General features: G+C 56.6%; 3 protein-coding genes across 6 annotated transcripts in view; all 3 read right to left on the reverse strand.

The window, feature by feature from the left end:
* Nucleotides 1–287: 287 nt before the first annotated feature.
* LOC126637517 (regulator of cell cycle RGCC-like) lies at nt 288–3,724 on the reverse strand. Its single transcript, XM_050310858.1, has 5 exons — nt 3,616–3,724; nt 2,865–3,020; nt 2,180–2,260; nt 1,920–1,982; nt 288–892 (listed from the first exon to the last, which is right to left on the reverse strand). The coding sequence occupies exons 2-5, from the start codon at nt 3,016–3,018 to the stop codon at nt 885–887; spliced, it is 306 nt and encodes a 101-aa protein (XP_050166815.1). The 5' UTR covers nt 3,019–3,020; nt 3,616–3,724; the 3' UTR covers nt 288–884.
* Nucleotides 3,725–4,063: 339 nt separating this feature from the next.
* ARHGAP36 (Rho GTPase activating protein 36) lies at nt 4,064–18,915 on the reverse strand. The gene is given in 13 exon segments (XM_050310829.1): nt 4,064–4,195; nt 6,577–6,714; nt 7,584–7,681; nt 8,811–8,981; nt 9,860–10,008; nt 10,516–10,632; nt 10,635–10,665; nt 11,126–11,181; nt 11,722–11,917; nt 12,423–12,679; nt 13,368–13,430; nt 15,152–15,308; nt 17,516–18,915. Coding segments are annotated over 12 exon segments (1,392 nt in total). The 5' UTR covers nt 15,267–15,308; nt 17,516–18,915; the 3' UTR covers nt 4,064–4,194.
* A 155-nt stretch (nt 18,916–19,070) lies between these two features.
* Nucleotides 19,071–25,222, reverse strand: part of ENOX2 (ecto-NOX disulfide-thiol exchanger 2) — a 28,724-nt gene continuing 22,572 nt past the window's right edge. For all 4 annotated transcript variants that reach the window (XM_050310814.1, XM_050310813.1, XM_050310812.1 and 1 more), the window contains exons 12-15: nt 25,065–25,121; nt 23,972–24,080; nt 23,672–23,757; nt 19,071–21,655 (exon numbers count right to left, since the gene is read on the reverse strand). In XM_050310814.1, coding sequence (XP_050166771.1) covers nt 21,524–21,655; nt 23,672–23,757; nt 23,972–24,080; nt 25,065–25,121 — 384 coding nt within the window. In that variant the 3' untranslated portion in view covers nt 19,071–21,523. The remainder of the gene's footprint in view (nt 21,656–23,671; nt 23,758–23,971; nt 24,081–25,064; nt 25,122–25,222) is intronic.

A 25,222-nucleotide genomic window follows, 5' to 3' on the forward strand; every position in this document is an offset into this window, starting at 1 on the left:
TGGGGCTGTTCCAGTGGCAGTAACAAGAGGAAGTGGTACCAGGGTAGTGTCACCCACCCAGCAAGAGGAGCAGGCAGTGGCCCATCTACCTGAGCAGATGGAGGGGGAAAGGGATGGACTCTGCCCCCTCTCCCACCCCACACTGTCCAAGAGCCAAGTGGAATGGAGGACCAGGGATTCTCACTCCAAAACCCACCTTCAGGCAGGCACATGCTGCTGAATTTGCTTCCCTGAGGTCTCTCACCTCATTTTTCCAGTGCCAGTCCCACCAGCTGGCAGCCCCCAGGCATCCCTGCTCCACCCCCACCGACAGGAAAAGGATGGACAAAGACAAGGAGAGGCTTAAAATCCTGTTTATAGAAACACATTCTCTCTGTACAGCCCAAAACATCCTTTTTACAGTATTTACAGCAGCAGCAGCTGGGGCAGAGGCACTTGGGGGGCAGGGATGGGCCAGATTTGGGGGTCCCCATGCAAAGCAAAGGGCCAGCAGTGGCTGCCACCACCTGTGACAGATGCCACCGGGGGAACGGGCTCTCCCAATCTGGAGGGGACACTGATGTCCTTCCCCAAAATCACCCAGGGGATCTCCAAGGGCTTCATCGGTGGCACAGACCTCCTCAACCCACTCAGTCCCAGGAGCCACGAGCCCTGTGCAGGGCAGAGCCCGGTGCCCACGCAGGGTTCTCCTCTCTCGGCGCTGGCACCACTGTCCCACGGCCAGATGCGTCCCCAGCGCCTGTCCCTGTGCCTGTCCCCGGCCCCAGCACGGCCCCAGGAGCCATCCCCAGGCCAGCAGTGAGTGCAGAAGCAGAGGGTGCATCAGGCAGGCATCAGGGGGCTCAGCTGCTGGGGATCCTCCTCTGCAAACCCCGAACCACATCTCACATCTCTGCAGGGTGATACAGAGGGGAAAGAAGATGGTGAGAGGATGGCGGGGGGGGCTGCACTGAACCCCCTGGCTCCACCAGCAGCAGGGTTAGAGCAGAAATCTGGGGGAGGGGAGGCAGCTCTGGTCCCCTTCCTGTCTCACTCCCTCCCAGCACGTCTGGGGCCTGCAGAGCAACCCTTCCCACCAGCCACCTCATTCTGGATACTCAGGGAAGGGAACAGATACCAGAACTGTGCCTTACACAGCCCGTGTAGGGGGAAATATCTCATTATTTTTTTGAACTCAAGTTCTCTCTGCCTCCAGCCTGTCACGCTGTTCCCCTGCGAGAGGAAGTGTGGCCTCTGCCTCAATTTCCCCAGAAAGGAAGATACTGGGGAGCAGCCAACCTCCCCAGATCACAGAGCTGCCAGAGATGCCCAGCACAGCATCACCCCCTTCCCCAGCGACACCCCCTGGCCCTCACCAGGACAGAAATAACGTGGAGCAGGAGAACACAACCCACAGGCTGGGATTCCCCTTCCTGCCACCACACAGACCCACTCTCCTCCCCCCAGGTGGGATATTTCCACAGGGCTGTGATATACCACAAGGAAAAATCCTCTTTTCCTCCTGCTCACCTTTCCCCCTCGAGCAAAGAGCAGCCTCCAAGCAGGAGCTGGAGGGAGGCTGCAGGCAGAGAGCCACAGGCACCTCTGCATCTTCCCAGAAGCATCAACAGCTCTGCAGGTTGTCCTGTTGGGCATCACTGCCAGGGCCAGCATGGCCTTCACATCCCCAGTCCCCTCCCCAGGTACCAGCACCTCCATCTCATCAGCTGAGGCACCAGACAGGCAGCCCTTGTGTTTCTGCCCCAGCTGAAAGAGCTTGAAGAGGGAGGTGACATCCACGAGCCCCTCACCAAAAGAAAAGCCCAAACCCAGGCTCCAAGCACCCTGCAGCAGGACCCCCAGGCAGGAGGGGTGCTGGCCAGGGGCAGTGGAGGAGCCCCAGCATGTGGGAAGTGCAGGGATCAGGGCTGGGCACGTACCCTCCAAGGCTTTATCCAGGTCTGCGATGAACTCCTCCAGCTCCTGCGTGTCACCAAGCTTAGCTAGTGGGGAGAAACAAGCTCAGGTCTTCCCATTCCTCCTCTTACTTTTGGGAGAAGAAAGACCCCCTACTCCTTTTTCCTAACTACAGCTGCTCCAGCTGTAGCTGTTTCCATCCCAGCCAATCCGTTCCTGACTGGGAACACACTAATCCAGCCTGATGGCTGTTCCAGGATCCTGCCAGAAGGCCAGGGCTCACCTTTGGTGGGGTAGGTGTCGGCTGGGGTGTTGAGGTGCTCCTCACTGGAGTTGAGGCTGCTTCCCGGGGACGTGCTGGCACCTGCACACACAGAGCATCAGTCCCTGGCCCCGGCCACAGCCCCCCATGGGCACACTGCAGGAGCAGGGACCGACCCCGCCCGTGGCACAGGGTGATGGATCCTCCCTCGTTCTTGGACAGCCCACCTGCTCTTCCCCTGGTACCAGGAATGCTTGGAAAAAAGGCAACTGAGCTTCTTTCTTGGGCCAAAGATCACAAGGGGCTGTCTGGGCACAGTCACGAGGACTCTCAGGGTTATTACAGGGAATTGGATCCCTCTGAGCTCCCACTTATCCCAAGCCTCCCACAGTTGTGCAGCAGCCAGCCTGGCAGAAGGAGGCCTGGCAGATGTTGGCAGGTCCTGGGCCCAGGATTCAGCGGTCATCCCCACAGTGTGGCTCATCCAGCCCACCAGGGATGAGTCAGGCAGCATCAGCAGGAAACTCAGTGGTTTTACATGGAGGAACCCCAGAGCTCCCACAGACAGACACCCAACAGACACCATCATCACCCATGGCTCCTCATTCCCCAGCCCCAGGCTCACTCTCCAGCTCATCTAATGCCATTCCCCAGCCCCAGACTCACTCTCCAGCTCATCAATGCCATTCCCCAGCCCCAGACTCACTCTCCAGCTCATCAATGCCGCTGTCATACACGCTGTGTCCCGCTTTCCTCTTCAGCTCTTCCAGGTGCTGCTGGTACTGACACGCAGGGCCCCGGTCAAAGTCCTCCATCACCTCATCAAACTCTCTCAGCAGGTCACTGAGCTCCTCAGCCATCGCTGGGGGGCAAGAAGGGGGTGTTGGAGCACCCACCCTGCAGGCAGCCCCATAAAGACCCTCTTGGGAGCAGCCCCAGGCTGGGCACGGGACAGAGCCAGACTCCAGGTCCCCTCTCTGCAGGCTGTTCCCAGCCTTGCTCCGAGGTTGTCCAGCTCCTAGGGAATCTTGGACATCCCTCCAGCTCATCCCACAGCTGAGCTGGCATCCAACCCAGATGGTCCTATCCAGGTAAGAGGCTGGATAGAATCCCGGAATGGTTTGGGTGGGAAGCACCTTAAAGCCCATCCAGTTCCACCCCCTGCCATGGGCAGGGACACCTTCCACTAGCCCAGGCTACTCCAAGCCCTGTCCAAATTGGCCTTGAACACTTCCAGGGATGGGGCAGCCACAGCTTCTCTGGGCAGCCTGGATGGGAGGTGGAAGGGACCACAATCCCCGGCCAGGACAGTCCGGGAGCCCCGGGCTGCATCCCGCTCCCGGGGATTCCCGACGGGATGCGCAGTGCGGTGTTGGGGGAATGCAGGAGGAGAGTCCCTGCGGGCGGCGGGGGGATCCGGGAGGGGGTCCGAGGAGATGGCTCCGCTCTGCACTCACCGGCTGCTCGGTGGGGTGGGGTGGGCTCTGCTCTAGCTCCGCTCCGCTCCCTGCGCTCCGGTCCCAGCGGGTCCCGCTCCCGGCGGTTTTGGCCCCAAACCGGTGATGGGGTGGGCGGGGTCTGGGCGGGGCCTCCAAGAGGCTCCGCCCCAATGGGCGCTCCCAGGGGATCCCGGGTGGTCCCGGGTCACCCCCCGTCCGTACCCGAGCTCGGGGGGAGAGCTGAGCTCTCTACACACCCCGGAGAGGAGGGTGGAGCAGGGGGGAGTCGGGCTCTGCTCCCAGGGAACAAGGGGAAAACGGCCTCACGTCGTGCCAGGGAAGGTTTAGGTTGGCTATCCCTGGCACAAGCTGCCCAGGGCAGTGGTGGAGTCCCCTTTCCTAGAAGAATTTAAAAGCCACGTGGATGTGGCACTTGTGGACGTGGGTTAGTGGTGGCCTTGGCAGTGCTGTGGGAGCAGTTGAACTTGGATAGTCTTGGAGGGCTTTTCCGACCTCAACAATTCCATGATTTTCTCCTCCAGTCTTTCCCAGTGAGCTGTCAAGCCCAGAGCTGTGTGTCTGGGCAGCACCCTGGATCCTGCTCAGCAGCGTGAGGGCAGACAGAGAATTAAAAAAAAAGAAGAGGATGGACCCTGCTTTCGTTGCTGTTGACCCTAAAATCACTCATGAATCCGAGCAGTTGATCCCACTCCTGCAGAAACTCGTTGCTGTTCCCTTCACACAAGCCCTAAGATGTGAAACCCCACCAGTGCTGAGTGCTTCAGGATGGTTTTCGGGGGGGTTGGTGTCAGAACCACCCCAACAGCAGCAACTGCCCCCAAAATAGCAACCACCCACAACAGTCAGCACCCTCCAAAACAGCAACCACCCTCCCCCGGCACTCACCACCCCCTCAAAAACAACAGACACCCCCAAACATTAACACCCCCCCAACAACCAGGGAAAAGAGCCCACGAGAACAGAACCCAGAGCAGGGCAAAAGCCACTGGACTCTTCGGAGCAGTGCCAAGGCTCCCTGAATGAGCTCTGCAGCTGACTGGGGAGCAGGTTTATTTTGTGAGGCTGAAGGAGAGCAGCTCTCAGCCAGCACTGGTGTGTTCCAGCAGCACCAGCTGGCTGCTCCTTCGGGTGGAAAAGTGTCCATGCAGCTCAAAGAGGCCACGGCCAGGCCGGTGCCGGGCTGCCCTCAAGTGGAGTTTCCAGCAATATCCCACCGGCACTGAGCAGTTTTAGGCTTCTGATGTGGTGGGAGAAACACCCTACAGTTATTTTTATGGTTTTGGTAGTAAAAGGGGAAAGATGGCGCTTCCCAGTGAGCCCCACGTGCCCTCCCTGCCCCCTTTGTGGCGCTGGGGAAGTGAATTTCAACAGGACTTTTCCTGCAAAGAGCTGCCTCGTGTGTCAGCATCCCTGTCTCATCCACGGAATCATGGAGTCATGGAAGGATTTGGGTTGGAAGGGACCTTAAAACCCATCCAGTGCCACCCCCTGCTGTGGGCAGGGACACCTTCCACTAGCCCAGGTTGCTCCAAGCCCTGTCCAACCTGGCCTTGGAACACTTCCAGGATGGGGCAGCCACAGCTGCTCTGGGCAACCTGTGCTGTTATTTTACCACCCTAAGAAAGGATGTGGAAGGCCCCCAGAGGGGCTGCTCTTGCAGGAGGTACAATCCCACCCAGCCCAGCCACTGGACACGGTGTTGGTGTCACAGTGGACACTCGGGTGTGCTGATGACCTCAGGAACCTTCAGCAGCCCTGTGGTGTCCTGGCTTATCCATTGGCACAGACTCAACAGCACTGCTGGCCTCTGGAGCTTATCAGAGACCAGAGAGCCGGGAGGTCTCACCAGCTATCTCGACAGCACACACTCCTCCAGGAAATACTTCCCCACCCATCCCAACTGTACCCATCTGCAGGGAAGGGACCTTTCCAAAATAAGAGCCCAGCCCCAGGGCTCTGGTGCCTTCAGACCAGTACTGGGCACAGGCTGTGGCAGAATATGGAACCCATCTTCCCTCTCAGGCCAGCAGCACAGAAAGGGTCACCCAGTCCTTCATCATCCTCTTGGTGCTACAAGATGTGCCCAGAGCTGTGACACACGGGAGCATCCCACCAGCCCAAAGCTTCCTGGAGAGCTGGCCCTGGCTGCAGCTCCCCATTCCACCTCTCACAATGTTTTGGGTTGGAAAGAACCTTAAAGATGATCTAAAATCATGGACCATCATCCATGGACCAGCTCTGGATGTGAATGCAGGAAAACCTGCATGGAGAGAACAACTGATGGAGCTTTGGTCCTTTAAACATCCCCATCCCTCCCTGAGCTGCGGTTCCACCAGACACTCCAGCTTGGTTTTGGTTGCAAAAGTATTCTTTCATGCCTCTGCTGTGGCTGCCTCATCCCTGGAAGTGTTCAGGACCAGGCTGGATGGGGCGTGGAAGCAACCTGGTCCAGTGGAAGGTGTCCTTGCCCATGGCAGCTTCTCTGGGTAACCTGTGCCAGGGCCTTACCATCCTCACAAGGAAGAATTTCTTCCCAGTATCCCACCTAACCCTGCACTCTGGCAGCAGGAAGCCATTCCCCCTTGTCCTGTCACTCCAGGCCCTTGCAAAAGCACTTGGATACATCCATAAGGTCCCTTTGGGGGAAGAGTTGTCTCTTCTCCAGGCTGAACAGTCCCAGCTCCCTCAGCCTTCCCTCGAAAGACGGACGCTCCAGTCCCCTCAGCTCTGGGAATGGGAATCTCATTCCCCAAACTCCAGTGGAGCAGATGGCACGGCAGTGCTTTGGACCTGCAAGGGGGTGACAGCCCGTGCTGGTGGCTCCCGAGCACAGCTCTGCCCCACACACGCACCCCCACGGCACAGGCACAGGGCTTTTCCCCCCCAAAGTGGGGCAGAGGACTGGTTTTGGCTGGGAAAGGCTGCCCAGGTTGTCCAGAGGGCCTGGCCAGGGCTCACTAGATGCCAACGTGCAGGTTCAGGAATGAGACGTTGCTGTAGAGCTCCGAGGAGACCGAGCTGCTCTCCAGGCTGCGTGTCCAGCCGGGCAGTGCCGAGGGAGAGCGGCCCTCTGCGGAACCCTCACGCTCCAGGTGCCTAAGGAAGCCAAAAAAAAGAGAGAGATGCTCATTGCAAATGCTTCTGTTGCCAACTCCACTCCCAGATGTCCTCTAGCAGTGATCCCAAAGACTGCCATCTCTGGACAGCCCCAAAGGGAATGTGAAGCCAGGTAAGGAACACTACCACGGATCAGAGAATCCAGCAGTTGGGTTGGAAGGGACTTTGAAGACCATCTAATCTAGGTTGCTCCAAACCCTGCCCAACCTGGCCTGGATGTGGCCTGTCGTCCAGGAAAACTCTTCACACAAGACAGTCCCTGTTTGCTGAAGAGTCACCAGCTCTACCAGGAGACCAAAGGCTCCTGAGCTTCCCCTGCTTCCAGGAATCCCCTGATTCCCACCCCAGGAAGCAAACCCCCTCCTGCATTAGGTGCTCTGAGGGTGGGCCCAGTTTATGGGACTTGAGGTGTTTAATCTGTATTTAATCCCACTGTATTTAATCACAGGGAAGGGCATGAGCTCCGATTCTGAGCCTCAGTGGGACTGTCCCATCTTGGAGCCTAAAAGTGGATGCACAGCCACACAGGACATGGCAAAAAAATGCATGGAAATGTGGACACCAAGGGCAAAGAAGATTTGGAGAAGGCTGAACATGGAGCAGGTATCAGCGTGCAACCCCGAGAGGCAGGAGCAGGGGAGGGGGCTGGACAAGAAGGGATTCTGGTGCTCTGGAGGGAACTGGAGGAGGAAACAAGCAGAACAGGGAGCTCTGAGGGACAGGAAAGCTGGGATGTGAAGGGCTTTTGCCGGGGAGGTCGTGACCAGAAGCAGTGGAGGGAAGAGGAAGGCTGGAGGAAGATCAGCGGGGTTGGCCCCGTGCAGGGAGGAGCCTCGTGGGGGACTTACGGCACAGCAGGGAACTTCCTGCGCAGCAGGTAGTCAATGACATCGGGATCTGTCTGGAACAGCCTCCTCAGGATGTCACACTGCATCTCTGGAGAGACCTGGGGGCACACACGGACACCCTCGCTCACAGGGTTCCCCCTCGGCAGGAGGGAGAGCAGAGGCAGCCAAGGACAGTGGAAGGACTCCAGGACAACACATCATGGTCCCGGACACACCACGTTGGTGTCACATCCCACACACCTCCCGGGCTCTACAGGATCTCAGCCCCTGCTTTTTCTCCAGCAAGCCTGGGCTTTTGGCTCCCTGCAGACCCCCAAAATTGCTATGAAGCTTTTTGACTGAAATGTCCCATTCCCATAGACCTGCAGGGGTCTTGCTGCCTGCAAGTGTCCTGTGGGAGGGTGGAGAGAGGATGGAGCCAGACCCTTCCCAGAGGATGGGCACAGACCGAGGTGCAGCAGGGGCACCTCTGACAGGGACAAAAACCTTCCCCTGATGATGGTACTGGGACAGGACCTGGAGAGGTCACAGCTCCCCATCCCCAGAAAAAAAGTAAAGCCCAGCTGGATGCAGGCCTGATCTGGCTTGGAAGTGAGCCCTGATCTGGCTGGTCTGGAGGCCCAGAGCTCTCTTCTTCCCATATGAGCCTTTACATGACTCTGAAAGCTTTTGGGAATCTCAGGGCAGTGCATCCCCTAGTATGAGATGAGCACTGCCTGACTCCTGCTCAAGAGTGGATCTGAAGTGATGTGAAGTGGTCTCTCACTACCCTCACCAGCTCTCCCTGCTGTTACATCTTCCCCACACCTTCCTGAGGCTTTGGCACTCCACCCCATGCCATTCTCTTCCAGCTCCTTCCCTCTTCTAGGCTCTCCCATTTTAACTCTTCTTTCCCCCCTCGCTGGGAGTCTGGGGGAGAAACAGCCCCCAGGTGCCACCCCTGCTGTTGGCCAGATGTTCCCTGCCCCAGAGGAGCTCGGTCAGACGTCACCAGGGTGGGAGGTGACAGAGAAGAGGGGATCTCCACGGCACAACCCTCAGCTCTGCCCTTACGACGGCACCACGAGCCACCCTAAATCCGTATTTACACTGTGAGGAATGAGCTGTGTTCCCAAAGCCCACTCGAGTCACCTGCTCCTGAGCAGGGCTGTGAACACCCCCTGGCTCTGCTGCCACTGGGAGAGTTCAGGGGGGTCTGGAGGAGCTGCCCTGAGGAGCCTCACCCACCATGAACAGGGCCTGGTGGTGCTCGATCAGCCTCTGGAGCACCAGGATTATGGCAGCGCTGTCCTCAAAGTTCAGGGCACTGGCATCTTTCTCTCCAGGCTTCTCCTTCTGCAGGATGTTGGGACCAAAGACCGTGGCCAGGTTTGAAACTGTCATTTTATTCCCGGGAACCTGGCAAGGAAGCACAAAAGGAAACTGCGGATTATGGAAGTACCAGCATGGGATGCCCCAGAATATTGCCACCCACCCCAGGGCAGGAACATGAGCTGGTGGGTGGGGTGATGGTCTGGGTCCAGTTTGGTCCTCTCTGAGCTGGTGTCAGGACCAGCACAAAGCGTTTGAGGTGCTGAAGCACACGCTCATCCCCTCCTTGCATCAGAGCCTTCATTCCCATGTCTCACATTCCCAGCCCCTACCAAGGATCAATATTTCCACATCATCTCCCATTATGGGACAAAACCAGCATCTGAATCATGGAGCTGCCCAGAGAAATCAAGAGGAACTTCAATATACAGTCACACAAGTGACTTCATGGAACTGGGAGGTGGGAAACCAGAATTGGTCCACAAAAAATGCCCCTTGCGCTGCCTATGGACACACAGCCAGGTCTCTCTGGGGGTTTTGGTACCCTGAGCCACACAGGCCTGTTATGGACATGGGATTCATCCTGTCTTAACAGGACAAGAGGACATAGCCCCAGGCTGTGCCAGGGGAGGTTCAGGCTGGACATCAGGAGGAATTTCTTCCTGGAAAGGGTTGTCACCCATTGGAAGGGGCTGCCCAGGGAGGTGGTGGAGTCCCCATCCCTGCAGGTGGACTGGAGGAACGCCTGGACGTGGCCCTCAGTGCTCTGGTCTGGGTGACAAGGCGGGGATCAGTCACCGGTTGGATTCGGTGATCCCGGAGGGCTTTTCCAACCTCAATGATTCTGCGGTGGGTTTGGTTTTTCCAGAGGGTTCAGCCAGGCTTGCAGCAGCTCTGCCCGGCTCTAACCACGGCAGGCTGAGTGCCCCTTCCCCGTGCAGAGGTTCCCTTTGGATCAGCCTCACCTCCCGGCCGTCGGCATCCCAGGAGCGCTCGGCGTGCCGGGCCACCTCTCCCAGGAAGCGCAGGAGCCGGTGCAGGGTGTCGCTGTGGCAGGGGGGCAGCAGGAAGAGCAGCAGCTGGAGGGCATCCAGCTGTGCTGGCCCCTCCATGGCTGGGCAGGAGAGCAGCTGTTAGTGAGGATTCCAGCCCACCAGGCACTTCCAGCCCTCCTCTACACCCATGGGAAAAATGCTTGGGAGGGAGCCAGGCTGGTGTCCCATCCTTCATCCCGCGGGATGGGAGACCCCAGCAAGGGCTGTGATGTGATGGTGTTGGGTATTGCACAGCCCCACAGTCAAAGTCTGTCCTGGTCCAAAGGGATTATTTTAATCCAGTTTTTAAAAAATCCCCCAAACCCACAGAGGAGAGTAACTGCCCATGGCAGTGCCAGGCAGCACATCACCCATCCCACCACTGTCCAGCCATTTTGGAAAAGGAGGGTGGTGAGGAAGGATCCATCCCTGCAAGTGTCCAAGGGCAGGTTGGACAGGGCTTGGAGCAACCTGAGATAGTGGAAGGTGTCCCTGCCCATGGCAGGGAGGTGGAATGAGGTGGGCTTTAAGATCCCTTCACCCAACCCATTCCATGACTGTGCAGCCTCTGCTCTGCAGGTACTCACTGGCTGTGCTGAGGAAGGCTCCATAGAGCTCTCTGGGAATCAGGGAATCCGGCATATCCCGAAGAAACTCTTTGAGCAGAGCAGCCACATCATGAACACTTTGATGCTCATCCAAAAAACATCCAGCCCTTGGTCAAACTCTTCCCTCAGCTTAGAGATGGAAGAAATGAAAAGAATAATGCAATGGTCAGCTCTTACTCTTTGGAGGAATCATCCTGTCAGGAGGGCTACTGCCATGGCAGGATATGAGGGTCAGCTACTCCCAGTGTCCCCTCAAAGCAGGGCTCCTCAAAAAGGCATGTCAGAGCCCTGCAGCCTTCTGCTGCCCTTTGGATGGGCCATGGGACCAGCTGGAGCCCTTGGCTCCGAAGTGCCAGCCAGGGGATGGAGGCTCATCTGCCAAAGGCAGGCTGGAGGGAAGGAGCTGGGCTGGTCTCCTGGCAGGGAGAAGGACCCAGCAGCAGGATACAGGCTGCCTGTGATCCAGCATGTACCTGGGATGTTTTAGACCTCTCCACACCAGTGCCTGCTCTATTCATCCCCATCCATACAAGCCTCTGACCCTTGGATGTGGTACAGCCACGAGGACGCAGTAAAAGTCTCCCTTTACCTGCTGAACTCTTTTCTTGGAGCTCCCAACGCGGAAGATTCCCACTGTTTGGAGACCTGGGAGACAGGCAGGTTAGTGCTGTGCATCCCCACGGATCCCTGCCTCCCCAGCTGGCCCTGGGAGCACCTCAGCACCATGGCAGGGGTTCTCGTGTGCACCCTTCCCTCTCCAGGCAGGGTGGGGAAAAGGAAAGGTTGTGGAGATGTGATGTTTTCTGGGACTGTCTGTTGGCAAGGGGGGAGATCTCACCCCCACAGTCGCTCTGAGGGAGGGCCTGGATGTGCAGTGGGAGTTAAGGCACCAGACATGGTCACTGATACACACAGTGACATTCCCTTCTGATGCAGCTTCCAGCCCAGAGGACTCTCCACAGGTGGCTCTTTTGGGAGCATGGCCTGCTCCAGGAATCGTGGAATCATTTAAGGTTGGAAAAGAACTCCAAGCTCATCAGGTCCAACCTTCAAATGAATCCACGCCCACTAAACCAGCTGCCTCCTCCCACTCTGGGAACGGCCAGGCTGGAATGTCCCAGCCCAGCACACACAGTGAGTTTTTCCTCCCTCTCCCGGGACCTGCCGAGGCACCCCCGCCCTTACCGTGTGTCTCAATGTGTGTGCAGCACCTGTCCACGATCCGTGGGACCTGCCAGCTGATGGGGTTGAGGCTCAGCGTCTTCTTCTTGCCCAGGATTCTCCGTGGGTCCAGCTCGTGGGGGTGGGACAGCTGCAGCGCCTCCAGCAGCTTGGACGCGTTGTCGCTCAGGTCGGTGATGGAATCCACGGACATGGCCCCCTGGGACGGAGCAGAGGGATGACCCCACAGATGCCAGTGCACACTGTCACCTCAGAGGTTTGGGGGAAAAGGCAGCATCCCATTCCACCCCCTGCCATGGGCAGGGACACCTTCCACTAGCCCAGGATGCTCCAAGCCCTGTCCAACCTGGCCTAGGACACTGCCAGGGATGGGGCAGCCACAGCTTCTCTGGGAAACCTGTGCCAGGGCCTCCCCACCCTCACAGGGGAGAATTTCTTCTCCATATCCATTATAAACCAACCCTTGAATGTCCTCCTGGTAACCCTGGCTCACCCCAGCTGGTGAAGAGCCTCCCACCCCTCACAGTCCCTCTCCAAGGGAAGCGGGGCCATCCTCCTTTCCCTGAGGGCAACCTGGGACCAGCCCTGCCTGGAGCACAGCCGACTCACATTTGTTAAGAAAAGACCCAGGAAAACCCCATTTCTTGCTGAGTTCAGACCCCCCCCATCCTACAGCACCATCACAGCCTATTTTGGGGCCGTACCCTCCGCTGGCTCCAGGAGCTCTTGTCCAGAAGACTTGGGGAAAGCGGCTCCTCGGGGAAGCCCCCATCGGGTGCTCGGACACACCTTGGGCCCATCCCGGATTTCTTCTGCCTCTGAGCCCGAAACCTGGTCACCGTGGCCTCCACCTCCAGGCAGAGCCGGCGACTCTTCCCCACGGCTTCCTGGAGCTGCCGGTGGGCGCGGTCGTTGGCAATGACTTGGGAGAGCGGGATCCCGAAGGTGTGGGGAGAGCAGTCTGGGGAAGAGCATGGGAGAAAGGGAAAAGCATCACCAGTGAGGGAGCTGCACTCAGCCCAGATTTCCTGCCCCCAGGAGCAGGTGGGAAGAGCATTTCCAGTTCTAACCTTCCAGTTTTCTACAGGGTTTGCCTCAGCTACATCTGCTGACATGTATTATTATTAGTGGTATTATTATTATTAATGGTATTCTTCCCAAATAACCGTCCCTCTCCATCCCTCTGGCAAGGAGAGCTCTCCTCACCCCCAGACTCTGCACTGCCCTGGGAGCACAAGCCACAAATCCATCCAGTTAGCAAAATATGAGACAATAATTTCAATAGTTTCCTTGAGTTGGCTTTGCACTGGTGTGGGGAAGCTCATTCCTGCCTGGCTCTGCTCTAGGATTGTGGGCTCCCTGGGGCTGTCACTGAGATCCTTCAAGGAATGATAAAATGGAACTGGAAGCAGCGAGACTGGGGCAAAATGGGCAGATAGAAATACTTATATGTGCACAGCTTGAAAATGCATGTTTATGTGCACACATATCCCATCCTTCCAGGCTCCATCACGCTCGTGCTGTTCCACCTCACTCCAAAAACAGCAAAGCAAGCTGGGATGAAGTGACCTCCCAGCTCACCCCACCAAAACTCACCAATTCCACTTGAAAGCAGGGACCAAACCCCAGGGAATGGGGAGGCTGCTCACCTTTCCTCTCCTTTGAGAAGCTCTCCAGCTTCTGCCGGATGGATTTACTGCCTTTGGATCCATCTAGGAGGGGAAGAGAAGGGGAAGGTTCAGCACCAGGATCATGGGGCTGGTTCAGCATGGGCTCTCCTCACAGATACCTGTCTCTCTGCAGCCTCTGGGTGTGGGGATGCTGTGGTGATGGCCACAGCCCTGAGAGATCCGTGAGTCCCATGGGATGCCTGGGGAACAGTCCTGGGAATGGGCATCATCCTCCCCAGGTAAAGGGATGGAGGGACTGGCACTCAGGTACCAGGACTTCATGGCACTACAGGAGGAATGAGGTCCAGAAAGGCATTTGGGAATGTTTTAGAGGGCACAGACATATAAAGTTGGATAAAACACTGTCACCTATCCCATCCTGGTCTGGAGGACTCCCGTGTTGCACATCCAGCAGCAATGAACTGACAATTCAGTCACTGCCCACCCTAAATCCTTCAAGAACACATCACCCTGTTCTGGCTCGTGCTCCTCATTCCTAAGCAATTCTCTTCCTAGGGGCAGCTTAGATCTAGTTGTTTGGGTTATTTTGTAAGATTTAGAGGAAAGCTGTGACAGCTGGAATGAGGAACACGAGTGTAGAAGCCAACAAAAATTATCCAGCAGCACATTGACCAGTCAGGAAGGAAATACTGGGTTTGGGGGGGTGGTTTGGCACTGCACTGGTCCCTAGAGAAGCCACTGCTGCAGGGTGTCACTGCAAATGGGATCACAACAGCCCAAAATAAAGTGAAATGTAAAAAGAACCAGGATGCTTGTGGTCAAAGTCCCCAGGGACCAGGGACTGGTGCTGCAGCCCTGGAGCAACTGGAGCTCTGGGAGGGAGAGGGGAGCTCTGTTGGGCTCTTCTTGAAGCCATTTCATGAATGAAGTTTTGTTTCATGGCGTGAAACCTTACAAACAGCAATTAAAACAGGAAACCAAACTCAGGTGTCGCTGCCCAGGACGAGGCTGGGAAATGCTCCATCCCTGGGAGAGGTCCCCAGAGACTGGGGGGATTCCATCCAGGGGAGGTCCCAGCCCCAGCTGCCCTGGTACTGGTGACAGCCCTGCTGAAGTGAGGGGGGGACTGGAAACTCTGAGCTCCCTCTGCTGGTACTCCCTGGCCCCAGAGGTGGAGAGCTGGAGCCACCCCCTGCCCTGCTGGGATGCCAAAATATGACCCAGGGCAGAGGAGGCACATCAAGGGGGTAACAAGGAAATGTGGGAAGGAGTCAGTGGACGCCCAGCTCGCTGGGTTTGCTGAGGGGAGGTGGGGGGACACAGCAGCCCTGGGAACCCCGGCAGGGCCTCTGTGCTCAGTCCCTGTGGAGCTCCTAAATTTATCCACCCATTAATCTCCCAGCGCCTCTTCCAGTCTCACATAAGCCCCTTCCCAGCATCGGGAATTTGTGCTGGACATGGATCCAAACAGCAAAGCCCATCCCATCCCAGCAGCGCTCAGACAATCCCAGTGGGGACCTCGCCAAGCTGTCACATCTGGTTTGGGTTAGGGGGGAATTGAAGGCAGACACGGGCAGGGTCACATTCTCACACTCCTGTGGATGTGCAAACCCCCTCCAAAGGCTGAGTGAGCCTCTGGGGCTCAGACCAGAGCAGGAATGAAAACCAAAAAAAGGACCAAAATGTGTCACGAACGTCTTTCCATGACCAGCATCCCACAGTCTGGAGCGGGGACGTGCACCACGAATGGCTCAGCCTCAGCCCTCCCTGGGGCTGAGTTTCCATCCTCTCCCACCCTGTACCTCTGTCCAGGCTGAGATCCCCCACGAGCAGCTTGTCCTGCAGCCGGTACAGCGCGAGCTCCTGCAGGCTGGCCCTTTCCAGCTCCGACAGGCTCTGCAGGGCCACGGGCTGCATCCCAGGGCTGGGGCCTGGCACAGCAGCACAGACAAAGGTCCTCTGGAAAACACACGTGTGTGAAATGAAAGAGTCAGGAGCACACGGCAGGGATGCCGGCTTTTGAAGAGAAGCTGCTGGAAACAGCCCAGGGAGTCTCTGCAGGAGACACTTGTCCCTCTGTCACCTCTCTGAAGAGCCAGTGGGGCTGCAGGTGCCCTGGACACACCATCCCACTTCGACTTTCCAAGGCAGGGCCTTGGGGGCATCAAGGGAAGAGACTTAGACTGGATATTAGGGAGAAATTCTTCCCTGCAAGATATATGAGGCATGAGCTGTGGCTGCCCCGTCCCTGGAAGTGTCCAAGGCCAGGTTGGACAGGTCTTGGAGCAACCTGAGCCAGTGGAAGGTGTGGCTGCATGGAACGAGAATAGCTTTGAGGTCCCTCCCAAGCCAAACAATTCCATGATTCTATGATTCACCTCTTGTAAATCACAGCTGCACGTCACCAGATCTCCCTTTACCCCCAGCACAGGCTGGACCGCAGCCCACAGCCCCACGCCGACACCCCAGCCCTGCTCCCATACCTTTGGGGAGCCCTCCCTGTTGTGTGCAGCCTCCAGGGGAGCCCATACAGGGAGGTGGCTCCTCACCCCACACTGACCTGGCTGCTCCAGCCCGGTGCCACCTGTGCCACAGCCCTGGCAGCCGGCACAACCCGGCACGGTCCAAAGAGCAGCAGCAGACGGAAGACAGGACCGAGGGCGGGGTACGGGCTGTGAATGGAGCCTCCCCAAAGAGGCCTTGAGGCAAGAATGAAAAATACACGCCTGGAAGTCTCCAGGGATGAGGGTGAAGCACCCGGGAGTGGGGCAGGGCTCCCGTGTCAGCCCCAGCACAGCGCTGGCCGCCCACCCCCAGCCCCTGGGGCTGGTTCCTTTTGGCCAGGTTTCCAATTTCAATTCCTGGAGGTATTTAGAAAGTTACATAAACTTGAGAAGGAAATAAATATAAAATAGTTGTTTGGAGTTTGCCAGAAGGGCACAACAGAAGGGAATTTCAGCTACATCCCAGCATCCCAAGCTGGTTTGGGTTGGAAGAGACCTTAAAGTTCATCCAGTCCCACCCCCTGCCATGGGCAGGGACACCTTCCACCAGCCCAGGTTGCTCCAAGCCCCGTCCAACCTGTCCTTGGACACTTCCAGGAATGGGGCAGCCACAGTTTCTCTGGGCAACCTGTGCCAGGGCCCCCCACCCTCACCCTCCGAACACCCTTCCCAATACCCCACCTAATCCTGCCCTCTGGCAGACTAAAATAAAGTCAGCACAGGGGTTTTTATAACTCCCATCCTGCTCCCCTGGGCCTGTGACAGGTGAGAGCACCTCCGTGTGCCAGGGACAGCTGTGCCTCTGCCACACCAGGAGCGAAGGAGGAGCAGCAGCGCTGCCAGTCGGGAGCTCCTGGCGGGACGGAGCAGCTCCAGTGCGGCTGGACGGACGGACAAATCCCCGGACAGACACCCCGAAGGGAATTACCTTCGTGCAGGTGAAGCTCGGCACTCCGGCAGAGCCCGGAGCCACAGCCCCTGCCTGGGTGCAGCCCCGGAGGATGCGGGGCGAGCAGGAGAAGGAATCCCGGTTGGGAGAGGGAGCAGCGGAGGGAAGGCAGGAAGGAGAAGCCCGGAGAAGCTGCTGCTTATCTGCCCGACCGCAGGCGCCATGAGAAGAGCCCAGCGATGTGCGCCCGCCCCTGGCGCTCCCAAAACTCACCCTGCAGGAGTTAACCCCAAACACCTGCCCCTGGTTCTTGCCCCAGCTGTGGGTTTATGCCCTGGGAACAGGTGACACGAGGAGCAGCACCCCCAGCCCGGCAGAGCAGCAGCTCTGTGAGTGTCCCTGTTGGGGACAGGGGTGGGTGTCCCTGCTGGGGACAGGAGTGGGTGTCCCTGCTGGGGACAGGGGTGGGTGATCCCTGCAGAGCCCTGCAGTGGGACAGGAGGGCTCCCTCAGCCTGGGCAGGCTCCCCACAGGAAGGGAAATGCTGCTCACAGCACGGGCAAAGCCAGAGCCCCACAAATCCTCCTTCGCAGGGGGATGCCGGAGCAGGAATCCCACTAACTCAAAAACACGAGTCGGGCTTCCTTAAGGAATCCTCACGGGGAAGGGCTCAGTCAAGCCGTCCCTTCCATTCCCAAGGAGCCGCGGCTGCTCCACCGGTTTCTGCAGTGAAGTTTCTCTCTTCCCAGCTGGAACAAAGGGCCCACATTTACCTTCCCTGTGTCCTCTCACAGCAGGACCGGCAGCTCCCGGAGCTCCTGGCTCTTCCTTCCTTCCACAGCAGCGTCTCCACCGTGGCTCTGGGGGCCCTTCCCAGCCCACAGGCAGGAGGAGAAGCGGAGAAGTGCCGGAGAGGAGCCGGCGAAGCCGAGGGGAGGAGAGGGGGGATGAGAATGTGAATTTTCTGCCAAAAGAAACGAGAGCCAGAAGCAGCGTGTGGAGAGAGGGCAGGGTTAGATGGAAGGAGCCACGCTTCCCACGCCGGACACTGTGCCTTGGCAGGGACCGACCATTGCTCAATCCCTTCCATCCTGAGCTTTCCCATCCAGTGGCACCAGGACACCCACTGGAGCGCTGGCTGTTCCAGCAGGTGGAACCTGAGCTGGGAATGTGCTGCCTGGACTGGGCAGTGTGGGCCAAGCAGATGGTTTCCACCTCAGCTCTCCGTGCAGACCTTCCCACTGCTCCACCACGGCATCTTCCCACGGGTCGTGTTTCCAGCGGGGTCTGGCACAGGCAGGGCACAGGGATGCTCTCCACACCCACCACGGCCTGGGGGACTGCAGAGTCCCTGCAGAGCTCTGGCACTGAGGAGCTCACAGACCTGCTGGGATGGATCTACAGCTCACAGGTTGTACCTGGGGGATTGCAGACCCTGCAGAGCCTCACAAATCTACAGTGACCCACAAAACACGTGTAACACCCAAAATTGGCACCTCCTTGCCTGTTAACACACCCACAAGCTCCTTGGGAACCACAGACAGGCTCCTTGGGTTGGAAGGGACCTTAAAGCTCCTCTCATTCCACTCCCTGCCACGGGCAGGGACACCTTCCACCAGCCCAGGTGGCTCCAAGCCCCGTCCAACCTGGCCTAGAACACTTCCAGGGATGGGGTAGCCACAGCTTCTCTGGGCAACCTGTGCCAGCTCTGCATCTCCAGAGCATCCTTCCCCAGGAGGAGCTGGGTTATCCACAGGTTCCCTTTCACCCTTGACACCTCCTGCTTGTTTGGGCCTCTGCTCTGCCCTTCCTGCTGCTGAAGGGATCTCTGGTTCTCCCGATCCAGCAGCCACCAGTCATCAACCACCTGCTCCCTTCCCCACAGCAGCTCCATTTTGAGGCCACAGCCCCACTTGTAGCTTCCTCCCAAACATGCAGCCGTGGCACAGAACCCCCCAGAGCCAGCTGCACCCTGGGGGGCGGCTGCCCAGTTCCCTTTTCTCTGCCATCACCTCACTGCCCCTCCCTGTCACCCGTAGAAAGTGGTGCTGCTGAGCCACATCCACCCCAGCACTGCCACAATCTGCAAACTCCAGCTGCTCTGAGGGAGGAGAGAGGTCATGAATCCCAAATTCACTGTCCGGGGAAGACATCATCAGAGAGGCTGCAGAGGGAGCAGGGAGCTCTCCACATTCACAAGGAAGGTGAAGTCCCACGGTGGTGGAAGACTTGGGATGCAGCACGGCAGAGGACCTGGGATGGAGCCCCTCCTCTTCCCTGGCAGGCAACAAACACCAGACAAAACAAGGGAAGCAGCAGGGCCAAGACTTGCCCATAAAAAATGTTTATTCCTTAAAAATACAGCATTCATCTGCAGGGACACAACTATCCAGAGCATTCTCTTAAAGGGTTTTCATCTGCTCCTTGTGTGGCAAGTGCTGGGTGTCAGGAGCAGAGAGAGCAGCAGCCTGGTCCCAGTGGGAAGGTCCCTGTCACCATCCCTGCACCCAGGCACGCTGTGGGCAGGGCTCTCACTGCTGCCCCAGTTCTAGGGGTGACCACTGAGCTCTCCCTGGAGACAGAGAGCATTTGGCACCTGCAGGGGCACCTCACCTGCCTCCCTGCTGGCCAGGGAGCCCATCTGCAGGATGGATTTCTCCTGGGGGAAACCTCAGTCCCTCTGAAAGGACCCTGCTAGGGAAGGGTGGGAGAGGGGAGGCAGCAGGACCCCGCACTGCTCTGGCCCTGACTTGCTTTCACAGCACCAGCCCTTGCTCTGTAGGTCCTGGCTCTGTCCCTTCCTACTCTCCCCAGGAACAACCTGCCTGGTCCCCCTGACAGCCCCAGTCCTCCCAGGGTGGCCCATCCCCATCCCAGCTCCCACCTTGCAGCTGACAGAGGCTGGGACCCAGCAAGTCCTTGCGCTGTGTGAGCTCCCACCCTGGGTTAGATCCAACCCTTGGGACCACTCATCCCACTGATCCCATGTCTGCCCCAGCTCCAGTGTGCTCCAGCCACTTGGGGCTCTGAAACAGTTCTGGTTCTGGAGTTTCTGCCCTGATTTTCCCAAGGACAGGCTCACTGAGCACACAGCACGCTGTCCTCTCTCCACCTGGCTGACCCCAAGGGACAGGGGGGATGTAGTGACAGGTTCCCACCTGGCACAACAGGTGTGTCTCCTCCAGGACCATCCCAGCTCCCCCAGCGCCTTGGGAGAACTGGTACCAGGCTCTGCCAGTGGAAACAACGACAAGGATGATGGTTCCACTAGGTTAGAGGGTGAAGTTGCAGGAAGAAGCCTGAGGGATCCAGAGAGACTTCAGGGCTAAGGGATCAGAGCACAGGTAGTGCCCTCCTCTGTCCTCCCAGCTGCAGGGAATGATGAGGGGAGGAACAGGCAGGGCCAGCAGGTCAGTGCCTGACTCAGAGCCCAGTGTCACCAGCAGATTTGGGTTTTTTTGGTGAGGGGTTGGTTTCAACACCAGGTGTTTGCTCCACGCTGGAGACACCTGAAGTGTCCCAGTGCTCATGTGGGCAGCACCCCAGCCATGGCAGGGGGACAGGGGGTGGAGAACCCCCAGGAGCAAAGACAAGGACTGTGGATGGGTCAGAAATGAGGGAAGAGCCCGAGAACAGGCACGTAGGAACTGGGGCTTCTCCCCCAGAAACGTGGTGGCATCAACAGCCCAGCTAAGGGCACCTACACCAATGCCCACGGTGTGGGGAACAGAGGAGGGGCTGCAAGGGTGCAGCTGTAAAACTGGGACAGTTGACGTCATAGAAACCATGCCAGGATGCCTGGAAGAATGGGAATACTTCAAGGAATGGCTGTAAGCTCTGCAGGTGACACCAGGCTGGGCGGGAGCGAGGATCTGCTGGAGGGCAGGAGAATCCACAGGGATATCTGGGCAGGCTGTTACCCTGCACCTCACCAACCTCTGCAGAGGGCTGGGGAGGAGCCTGGCAGGCACTGGGAGCATGAGGAACAGTGTTGGGAAGGTTCAGGGGTAGAGGAGTCTGTGCTGGTTGGAGCTTGGTCTCTGAAGCAAAGCGGGTGGAAGAATCGTGTGGTAAAAATCACCAAAACCCAGGTTGATGTAGCTTCTTTGCTCCACTCTCATCCACAGAAAATAGAACACCCTTCCCATGTAAGAAATTTGTTACAGACTGATCCAGAGCACGAGTGGCACTGCCAGAATGCCCCCTTGGCTCCCAGAGGCTCTGCCCCCACCTCAACTTAACTGCTAACAAAAGAAAACAGCATGAAAAAGAACCAATTCCTCGGCTCTGAGAGCCCTGAGCCATTTGAATCTTCTATCTAAACATACCTTGGGTTTTATTCATAGAAATGTCTAAAAAATGCCTTTTTTTTCTCCCCCTTTTGGTGATCTAGAAACCAGAAAATGCCTCTTTGTTGCTGCTTCAGGACAGTCCATGGCTGTTCCTAGGAGTAGGAAGGCTGAGGGGGAAGAATTTGGGCACACAAACACATACAACATTGGCAGAACAGAGTCAACACGCTGCGCTTCAAAGGGTCAGGCAGGAGCTTTTTTACCCCCCCCCCCCAAATATATTGAACAGCACTTGCCCATTAACAAATAACTGATCAAAGGAGCTGCAGAACTTGAGGGTTCTTCCAGTGGTGGCTCCAGACTTTGTTTCACTTACACATTGTACCCCGAGGCCGTGGAGCGTGCGAGGGAATCATCAGGAACAGGGGGAACAGCATCCTGGGTTTCCTCGGTGTCCATATCCTGCTGCTTTCAGCATTAAGTCAAAGCTCAAGTCATTTTCAACCCATCAAAGCCACAAAACTTCCACCTCTTCTCCAAGCTGGCCCCAACCCCGCTCAGCTCCTGCCGGAACGTGTTCTGGAGTCGCGTCATGAGAACTTCCACTTCCGCCGTGCAGATCTGTAGGAGCACAGGGAAAACAGGACTGAAAATGGAGATGGAAGCCCTGTGACGACTGGAGACATTCAAACTCCAATGGTTTAATTGCTGAAGTTCATCCAGGCTATCCCTGGGCTTGTGGGGACAATGTTGGGACACAGTGAGTTGTGCTGCTGTCCTGCTTTGGGGCGAGATGGCTGCAGGGATGAACACTGGAAGTCAGGGAAAAGGGACTGTCTGGATTTTTTTCCCCTGTGGATAATGGATTAAAACCTCCCAGGTATTTAAGTCACCGAACAGGGAGCACTTTTACCTTAACTCCCACATATTTGATGGTGCAGGAGCTGCTCCAACAGAGCCAACTGGGGTTGCACCGGAGCACAGAAGGAACCTGAGCAGGTGATTTGGGCAGTTTGTCAGCACAAGGCCTTGCCAAGCTACATTTCAGGGCTGCAGAAGGGCTGTTTCATGGCTCCAAACTACTTTTGATCCTAAATTCCTGTGCTCTCTGCTGACCTTCTTGGTGAGACCGATGGGCAGGGAACAGGGGAAAGATATTCCTTGTCTTTTCCTGCTGGCAGCTTCAAGAAACCAGGTTGTACCTTCAGATACCCCCTCTCCTCCTGCCTCACCTCAGGCCCAAAGATCTGCTAGAACTTAAGAATAACACCCAAACTAATTTGAGCTCCTGCAAGAATGAAGAGGGAGACAGAAGAGCTCATGAGGAACCAAAAGGACAAAGAGGAGAATCTTCCAGGGGAGCAGGCACAACAGCCCTGAGCATCAGCGAGCAAGAGGACACTGATGCCACAGCAGAGGTTCAAGGCTGGGCTCTGCACAGGGCTTTTCTCCCAAGCTGGCAGCAGAACCTTCCAGCAGCCCTGCTCTGCACTGCAGATTCCAAAGAGGAAGTGCCAGAAGGCAGCTGAATGCTATGATGGCATTTTTATAAGAGCTCCAAACAAAAATAAAGGCAGCTGTTGGCCTCACAGACAAATTCCGAGCTAGAATGAGGAGATAAATTATTAACTCTGTCTTTGTAGGGCTGCAGTGAGCCAGGCCAGGCAGTCGTGTTTCCTTAGAACAGGGTAAATTAAACACTGAGTTATAAACACAAGCAGCTGGAAAAGTTCCAGTCCCAAGAGATGATTCCCATGTTGGTGAGCCTCCTGTTCCTGGGGCTCTATAAGGAAGACAACTGAGGGACAGTAGAGGAGTGGGGTGAAATTCCCTTGAACATCCGAAAGCCTTTGCACAGTTGCTCCCATTTACTCCAAAAGAGGAGTGTGAAGCCAGCAGGACACGGGAATTCTGCAGGACACAGCAGCTCCATATTGTGCCACGGGAAAAGCAGGAGCATGGCTGGTCACTGCCCTCAGTCACCCCACACCCAGGGATTGACACCTCTCTTCCCAAAAACCCCCTAAGCAAGGGCTGGGCTCCGGTGCTTCTGCGGTGCACAGCCCTGCACAGCACCCCCTAAAAAGGATCCCAGCAACAGGATCTGAGACAGAACAGGCCCAGGGAAGGGTGACAGGATCAAAAAAACCCAAGAACTTTGCTCAGAGACAGAGTGAATGCTCAGTTTAGAGAAAACACACACAAACAGGGTGTGAGACGTTTGATGTACAAGATGGTTGTTTGCTCCTCTCCTCGGAGGTCATAAGGGTAAGGAAAATAAAGGGAAACTGCCCAAAGGCAGCAAACTTCAACAGAATAAACAGAAATACGTATGAGATGGAGATTTTTCCCTGCCCAAGGCAGTGGTGCAGTCCCCATCCCTGGAGGGATTTAAAAGCCATGTGGATGTTGCACTTGGGGACATGGGTTAGTGGTGAACCCCAAAGCTGAGCTGCTTTGGGCAACCTGGTCTAGTAGGTGGTGTCCCTGCCCATGGCAGGGTGGGTAGAACAACATGGGCTTTAAGATCCCTTCCCACCCAAACCATCATGTGATTCCAAGAAAGTTCACCCCTTCCAGCAGATTCCTGCAGGGAACAGATTCCTGCAGTCCTCCCTGTCCAGCCCCCACACCCACCTTGCTGTCCAGACGCTGCAGGTAGGAGCAGATGTACTCAATGCTGGCTCCAAAGGGATGCACGTGGAGAAACGTGGAAATTATTCCTGGGGAAAGGAACACCACAAATGTCATTGTCATGAGACAAGAACCAGCTGGGAACACCAGCCCCGGGCCAAAGCTCGAGGTTTTCCTTGGTTCCAGGACTCCCACCTCCCCTGGGATAACCAAAGGAACCAGAGGAGGCCAGAGGGAGTGTGAGGCCACCTTGAAGCAAGTGTCCCCCAGCTCAGCATCACCACCAAGCCCCTCAGAACTCACCAACTAAGAGAACTTCTCGTTCGGATTTCACAGGACTGTTGCTCAACGTCTTCTCCACTGGACATTCCTTCTCCTGGCTGCAGGCACAAACTCTGGATGTGCTGCTCTCCTGCAGAACAAAACCACAGGGCCCGCTGCAGGCAAGAGCAGCCACCCTGGCACAGCAGGGAGAGGCAGGGGCAGGCTGAGAGCCTGCACTGGTGCTCTCCTGTTTCTCTGAGCCACTGCACCCATCACTGGTGTATCTACTGGTTATGTCCCAAAACACTTCCAACAAAGCACAGCCGTGTCCATGGTCCTGTTTGCATGATTTACCAAGCGAGATGAAAAGCCCATGGAGTTCAGCCAGATGCCACCACACTCAGTGCACCAGCCCTGCTCTGTGACACGATGTCTGCTGCAGAAGGGCCGTGTTTTAAATAACAAAATACAAACCAGAGCAAGAAGCCTTGCCATGGCTTTAATTTTCAAATGCCCCAACTGAGGCAAATGTGACAGACCAAGTGCCCAGGGGCCACACAGGGTTTAGTCAGACTATCCCCGACTTTGAGTTTGTGGTACTGAATTAAAACAGAATATGGCATAATTTATTATCTCTGAAATAAACACAAGCCTGACAGCGATGAAAAGATGGTGTGTGCACCAAAAGCAGGACTTGCTTTTATTCCTGAGTTTTATGTGGAATTCCTGTGGACAGCTATAATTGGGAACAGCTTCCAGTCACCAGTGAGACGGGCTGGAGGGGGGCCAGTGACAAACATAGAACTGAATTGTCCCCTGGGTTTGCTCAAATTCATACACCACTGCAGTTCTCAGCTACACAGGGCTGAGGCTGTGCCCCAATGGCCTGAGCTTCCACATTCCAGAGCAGAAAGCAAAGCTCTGCCCTGTGGAAGCTGATCCAGGGATGTTGCTCAGTGCCCAGCCACCCTCTGGGGGTAGAACCTCTCCCTTGGACATGAAGCCAATCTGTCTGTACCAGGCTCATGCACCTCACACAAACCAATCCACTGCTCATTTTACACTAAGGTGTCATTACTCCATCAGGGAGAGATTCTGTCTGAAATAAGAGAAAAGAAGCTCTTGGACTCACATTCCCTTGACAATCAGCTGCATCTCCCTCCTTGTCCTCTTCATCTGCCATGCTCTGCTATATATGGGCAAAGAAAGGAAAGATTACTGATGATAATCTGTTATTTCTCTTCTGAAGGTCCTGCTCTGACCACTACTGGAATATACAAAGCCATTTTT

The sequence above is a fragment of the Myiozetetes cayanensis genome, unplaced genomic scaffold, assembly GCF_022539395.1.
Source record: "Myiozetetes cayanensis isolate MyiCay16 unplaced genomic scaffold, myiCay2020 scf15, whole genome shotgun sequence".
NCBI lineage: Eukaryota > Metazoa > Chordata > Aves > Passeriformes > Tyrannidae > Myiozetetes > Myiozetetes cayanensis.